The sequence below is a fragment of the Pteropus medius genome, unplaced genomic scaffold (genome assembly GCF_902729225.1).
Source record: "Pteropus medius unplaced genomic scaffold, Ma_sr-lr_union100, whole genome shotgun sequence".
Lineage (NCBI taxonomy): Eukaryota > Metazoa > Chordata > Mammalia > Chiroptera > Pteropodidae > Pteropus > Pteropus medius.
This window is the reverse complement of record NW_024347505.1, coordinates 1-6,909: the sequence shown is the minus strand read 5'-3', so window position 1 is coordinate 6,909 and position 6,909 is coordinate 1. Positions and strand designations below refer to the sequence as shown.

The 6,909-nt window shown below is 64.9% G+C and overlaps 1 protein-coding gene across 1 annotated transcript; it reads right to left on the bottom strand.

The window, feature by feature from the left end:
• Positions 1–118: 118 nt before the first annotated feature.
• On the bottom strand, positions 119–6,902 carry LOC120614205 (SH3 and multiple ankyrin repeat domains protein 2-like; the record flags this gene model as incomplete). Its single annotated transcript, XM_039876988.1, has 2 exons — positions 6,766–6,902; positions 119–288 (listed from the first exon to the last, which is right to left on the bottom strand). Coding segments are annotated over exons 1-2 (307 nt in total), but the record flags the coding sequence as incomplete, so codon positions are not given.
• Positions 6,903–6,909: the final 7 nt, after the last annotated feature.

The following is a 6,909-nucleotide window of genomic DNA, read 5'->3' as shown; positions in this document are numbered from 1 at the left end:
CCCGTGAGAATGGCTGTCGAGTGTCCTCTGTCCCCATCTGCCTCCCGGGGCTCCATATTTTCCATAGGGGTCCCGGGCTGACCTTGCCCCAGGAGCCGAGGACGCTGGGGACACTGACCTTTGACCCTGTCGCCACGGTGAAGGGGGATCTCGCCGTCGACCTGAGGCTGGTATGGCTTGACGACCACAAAGAGCCTCCCGGGCACCGCGCTGTACAGTTTCCGCTTGGGCCCCAGGCGCTCGAAGGCAGAGAGCGCGTCCTTGCTGCCGCCGGGCGGGAAGGCCGGCCTGCGATGGAGGGGACAGAGAGAGGGTCACCGGCTGCGACAGAGCAGAGGCCACGCTCTGACCTGCGGCCAGTCCGCCCACGGCAAAGGCTGTTGAGGGCAGTCACATCGGAACTCTGCTTCCCGACGGGCTGAGCACGTGTCGGGGCCCGGGGCCCAGCGTGCGAAGTCACGGCACGCGGTAATCATCCCCAAGGGTGTGACGGCGGGGACTCGGCAGGTGTCTGCACCCACGTTCCAAGCAGCATCACGACAGCCAGGAAGCGTCCGGCGCGCGTGTCCAGCGATGGATGATACACGCACGAAACGTGGCCGCCCAGGCATCGGACGGCCTGGGAAAGGGAGGAAGTCCCGACACGGGCTCAGCGCGGAGGACACTGTGCCGAGGAAAACGAGCCGGTCCCAAAAGGACGAGTCCTATGTGACTCTGCTCACGAGAGGCCCCCGTGGGAGCCGGGTTCGCAGAGACGGCAAGGGGGTGGCGTGCTGGGGCGTGGTGTGTCACGGGGACAGGCTGTCGGCTTGGGAGCATGCAAAGTCCTGGAGACGGTGGCGGTGACAGTCACACAGCAGGGCGAATGTGCCTCGTGTCACTGAGCTGTGCGCTGACAGCGGTCGAGGCGGCCGAGAGCAGCCAGGTGAGATTCTGGCCGCCACGTCTTGGTGTGAGGCTGCGTCACAGAATTCTCAGATCGGGAGACGCAGGGCCATGTGGAGTGGGCTGGGCCACCGCCCGGCCACCCTGCGCGAACGGGGGCCGCCCGCTCACTGAGCCTCCGCCATCCGTCATTCACCCGTCACTTACACGTCGTCCGTCCATCCGTCCATTCATTCATTCATTCATTCATTCATTCAGCAAGCATCTGGTGGGTCCGAGAACACGAGGCCTCATGGGGAGCCACGCAGGGAGAAAGAGAAGTGGGAAGACACTTTCTGCATGTCCAGTGGGTCAGCACAGAGGAGAGGGTGACTCGGGGACAGGCTGCGGTCGGCAGGAAAGACTCTGCAGGGACATTTAGGGCAGAACTGATGCCCCAGAGGCCAAAGACGTGACTGGATGAACACTGGGTTACTTGGGCCGTGGCGAGGGGCTGGATGGGGGCGGGGAGCCCCTCGGCAGGGCCGATGTGCAGAGGGACAGGTGACTCAGAGATGACAAGGGGCAGAGCTGCCCGGACCTGGGGACCCACTGAAGTCGGCCGTCTCCTGGTTCCCGGCCTCGCACGGAGGTTGGGGAGGGCGAAGTGAGGCGGTTCATCGCAGACGGCCCCAAGCTTACCGACGTGGTGTCGCGGGGCAGAGAGCCTTCAGCCCCCAGGCATGGTCAGTATGACAATTCTCCCTGCCCAGTAGCCAGGAGATAGCTAGGGCACAGCCCTTTGTGGCTCCTGCACTATTACCAGTCTTCCTAATTCACAACCCCCACGCAGGCCATCCTCAAGGAAAACCAAGAGGTGCCTGCAGGGAGGATTTGAGTTTCAGGAAGTCTGCCGCTGGCCGGATGCTTTTGGGCTCCGGGAGACCACGCAGGACATTGCAAAGTCACATACACCGCCTCCTCGGCATGGTCCTGCTGCGCCTCTGTACTGCCTTCCGGTGACCCCTGTGTTTGTAGAGCACAAGGCCATCTTTTTGGCTGGAGTTTAAACGGGGTTTTCCCTAGTGTGGACTCCTCCCCCCACACCCTTTTTTTTTCAGCAGAAGTGATGGGTCCCAAGGCTCCCTGTGATGGGACAGCCCTGAACGGCCTCCGCCTCCCGGCGCCAGCCCAGTCTGGCTCACAGTGTCCCCGGCCTGGCAATTTTTCTCCAGTGCACTGGGGACTCCCTCCCTCAGAGGTTCCGAAGCTGACTGTGACTCCAGACTCCCCCTGACACCAAGATCTCAAATCTTGGGGCCGGCCGTGTTCCCAAAGCCGCTCTTTTTCGGGTGGGGGACGGCATCCCCCCTTCTGCACTGCTGTCACTTCCCCAAGGTTATGGTTTTAGAATGTCCCAAGCGTGGAAGGTGAGTGACGGGGGAGGCCCGTGTGGTCAGCCAAGGTGCACCTGCTCCCCGACGCTGGGCCCCTTCGCCTGGCCCCGCCCCCCAGGCGGCTGACTCAGACCCGGGAGCCCGGCCCTTCATTGGTCCCTAGTCCTGGCGTCCGGGATGTGCCTTTAGCGCGCGGGGTCAGGTGGCGGGGTCGTGGGAGCACAGTCCGATTCCACAGCCGGCCCCGGCAACACTGGCCTTGTCCCTCCAGACCCCGCCCAGCCAGCCAGGACCCACGTGACCCATGGCCCTGTCTGGGTCAGGATGGGCAGAGGGAGGGATTGGCAGCTGCTGGTCCCGCCGAGGAAACCAGGCTTCCCCCTGGTCCACGGGGGAAGCAGCACGTTGGCTTCCTGGTCCCCATGTCCCCAGGAGGCAGGGAGAGGGCTCACAGAGGTGGACAGGGCCCCGAGCCAGAGGGCGCCCACCGCTGCGGGCCCACAGCCCGGCCAGAGAAGGGCTCTACTCCCCAGAAGGGGTCACAGGGCAAGGCGGGGTCCCACCGCCCCAGAGCCTCCCGGAACCCTCGTTTCCGCCTGCACAGGAAGTGGGGGCCTCGGCCTCTGAGGTCCATGGCTGCATCTGAGAGGTTCTGTTCTCTGAGCAAACTGCTCTTGGGTTTGAGGCGCCTGTCTCGGGCTACGGGAGGCACAGCCACTACCTGGGGTGGGTGGGGGAGATGTTGGTGATGCCGACGTCGCCATCCTGGGGCTGCGGGCACAGGCTCACGGCCCGCCCTGCCCGCCTGAACACGATGGCCCTCCCAGACAGCCACGCCCACCACACGGGGCTGGCTCCCCCGCCCAGTTCAGCCGTTGGAAACCCCGATGCTTGCTTGGCCTCAGCTTTCCATGGCCAAGTTCACGGAGCTGGCAGGGACTGGGCTAAAGGATGGGCTTTCTTGAGCCCCTGCCAGCTTCTGCCCGGTGGCAGCAGAGTCCAGCTCAACTCCCACCCCTGTGGGATGGGACGGGGGCCACCGCCGTCCCCGTGGGCGGGGGAAGAGGAGGCTCAGAGGACTCAGCCAGCGGTCGGGGCACGTGCACTCTCTGCCTGAACCCCGAAGCACGAGCCGCTCCACTCTGCTGAGTGACCCCACCCCGGAAACCTGTTTAAAGGGGGACGGGGCGGCTGCCCCAGCTGTGCAAAAATACACCAAGAGCTGTTCTGAGCCTGGTGAGAGCTGGTCGGCCCCCTGGGGAGCCGGGAGGGGTCCTGGCGGGAGCCCACTCCTTGCGGGGGGGGGCGGGGGGCAACTGGATGCAGCACACCCTGGCTCAGGCGGGTTCTTGGGGACAGGGGCCTGTCATGCCAGCGGGCACCACTAGAGGGCGCGTCTCAGGCAGGTGTGTGCGGAGCTGGCACCTGAGCCGGGTGCACAGGTGCTGCGGGGACCCTGGCTCCCATGCCCCGGGACCCCTAACTCTTCTGCCTTGCACCTGGTCCAGCTGGGGAGGCCTTGGTCCCCCTTCCGCCAAGTTTGCACCTGAGGGTGTGGCTCAGGCCACAGTGCTGCACCCACCACGCTCTGGGCTGAGGTTTCTGGGGCCTCCGGTTACCTGAGAGAGGGGTGCTGAGGGGCCAGCCTTCCCTGTGGGCGTCGAGAGAGAAAGGGGGGGACGAGGCGGGAACGTGCAGCCTGAGGCCACCGCCTCGTGCTCAGGACGCTACATCTCCCTCGACCTGGCTGACGAGATCTCCTCACGTCTCCTGCCCCTCAGCCCAGCACGTCACCAGACAGGGGCACCAACACTGCCTGCCCCACAGTGGCCACAGGGTCCTCCTGAAGTGTCCCTGACTATGACAACAGCCGAGGGTCGCAGACACTTCTGTGGGATTCACTACGAGCTGGACATGGGTCTCAGAGCTGGGCATGGGTCTCAGTGCGGGACAGTCCTCTACGCATGCCCACTGGCCCCATTTCACGCAGGAGAAAGCGGGGTGCAGAGTGGCCAGGCGGCCTGCCCAAAGCCGTGCAGTGGGCAGGAGGCAGCTGTGGTCCTCACGGAGGAAGCCATGTCCCTGGATACAGCCCGGCGGTCTGGCACAGGGCCTGCCTGGGGGGTGGGCCGTTGGGCAGCCACCCCTGAGACAGGATAGGGTGAGGCAAGCACATCCTAAACCCACCTCTAGTTCTGTGATTGCAGGAAGGGCTCTGGGGGTACGCTGGGGGACCCCGTCCTACGGCAAGTGCATAGTGCCTGGCTGGGACCCGTCGGCCTCAAGGACAAAGATACAGCGGAGGGGTTCAGCCACCTCCCTGAGCCCCCTAAAGGCCCAGGAGCTGTGCCGTGGGGCCCTGAGTCCCAATGTCCCCTATCACCTGACTGGCTGGTATTGTACGGCCATTTTCAGGCCTGGGCGCAGGGGTGAAAGGCCGGGCGGTGTCTCCCAGCCGGGAAGCAGAGCTTGCCGTGTGGCTCTAACGCCCGCCAGTACCCTCGCCTCCCAGGGGCAAGCCGGCATGCCCGGCGGGTCCCTGTTAGAACGGGGGAGTCTGGGAGTAAGGACCACGGCAGCTCACACGGGCACTGTCACGACATGGAGTCGCAGAGAGCTGGATCATAATAAGACGGACATGGGACGGGCAGGCTGTGATGGGGTTGGGGGAAGGGAGCAGGCTGGGACAATGGCAGGGAGGGCTGACCGACAGTCCGGATGCCACTCGGCAAGGCGGGGTGCCGGCCGGGCAAGGACACCTCCCCCTGACCAGGACAGGCAGCGGGCGCACGGTTAGGTGGGGCTGACCGTGCCGGTGTTAGCACTGAAGGTCCTGCACCCGGCAGGCCGGGATGGCCGGTCGCCCTCCCCGCAGCTCTGGGCATAAAGGGAACGAGCCTGTCCAAATGCCTGGCCTTGGGTCGGACACGGGTGCGGGCTGCACCTAAGGGCCGGCGTGGACGGCGCACTTCCTGTGTGCAAGGCGCCCTGAATCCGTTTAGTCAGCCGGCCTTGAGGACAACCCGAGGGAGCCCCGTCTTACAGTCCCCAGGGACGAGGCACAAGAGGTTAAGTAGCTGTCCCAAGGTGGAGCCCAGGACGGAGCCCAGAACACGTGCTCAGGAAGTCCTGGTCAGGCACTCAGGACAGGCCAGTTGCTATGATTCTCTCTCTTACACACATACACACATGCGCACACGCGCACACACACACACAAACACAAAGGTGCGTACATGCACACACAAACAGAAACAAAGACACGTTACATGCACACACGAGTGAACGCACACATACACACGCACCAACACAGACGTGCGTGCAGGCGCACACACACACGCGTGCACACCGGCAGTGCGCGCCCTCACGCCCACGCGTGCACACCTGCATGGCCACGGGGACACTCAGACAGGGCCCCGCCATGTGTCCCAGCCGCTTTGTCTCTTCAGAAGCAGTAATTTGTCTGCGGCGTTTGCAAGTCCCTGGCCACACTGCCTGCAGCATCTTATTAGACTTCGTACGGGAGGAAGGGGACACACTCTTCTTAAATTAGAGTCATAATTCTAGCGAACGGTGTGAAGCGGAATTTTCTGCCTCGGGGGATCCTTTAATTTAGCTTGAAACTGCTCTTAGCACCTGTGACGTCTCCCTCGGGGGGCTCAGAGCAAATCTAGACCAGAACCGGGAACTGGGTCTCTCCGTTCAGAGGACCAGACAGCGCGAGAGGCACGTGTCCAGGGGTTACGGCACTGACGCGTGCCTGGGGGTGCGCCAGCATTGTGAGGGGCACGTCTTCCCCACGACCTCTGCGGCTGCAGCCCGGAGACCTGGCACGCTGCTCGTGGTCACAGCCCCTTCCCCAACCACGTGACGCACTGAGCCCTCCACCCGGGCTTCCTGCCTGAGCCCCCACCCCAAACACACACCAAGCACACGGAACAGGGCCCTGTGCCCCTCCCCACGTCCTGATCATAGCTGGGATGCAGCAGTGGGCGACAGGGTGACAGGGTGCCGAGTGCCGGACAAAGGGGCCATTCAAACCTCACCGGAAATGTCACGCCAGCCAGGAACACACGAGCCCTCCCTGCCGTGCGGGCGAGGACGGGGTCAGCAGGGAGGAACCCTTGCGTGCCCCACCGCGGACTCAGGAACCAGCAGCCTGGTTCAGAGTCCTGCCCGGCCCCACGCTGGCCGTGTGACCCGGGCCTCAGTCCCCTCATCTGAGACACAGGAGGACGTAGCACCCCTCCGAGGCGCCACAGAGGGAGGGGCCCGGGACAGCACAGGGGACACGCCTGGGCCCCCTGACTGCGCCGTCGGGTCAGCGGTCACAAGGCACGGCCACTGCTTTGCTGCTCATGCCCCTGAGGCCCAGACGGTGAGCGGCCCGCACCCTCCGGAGTCCCGCCCTCGCCTGAGAAAGTCCCAGAAGGCGGAGCCCGGCTGCCCAGGGCCACCTTCCCGCTGGTCCCCAGGGCAGCCCCACCCCGCCTCTGCCGGTCCTTACCCCACGTGCCAGGGCTGCTGCGGTCGCTTGCCATCCTCGCCGGCGCCAGCGAGCCTGTTGAGTGACGGGGACCGGCTGCGGGGCCCGGGCACGTAGCTGCCGATGGTCCTGACGGCCCCGTCGGCCGTGCTGGGCATCTGCTGC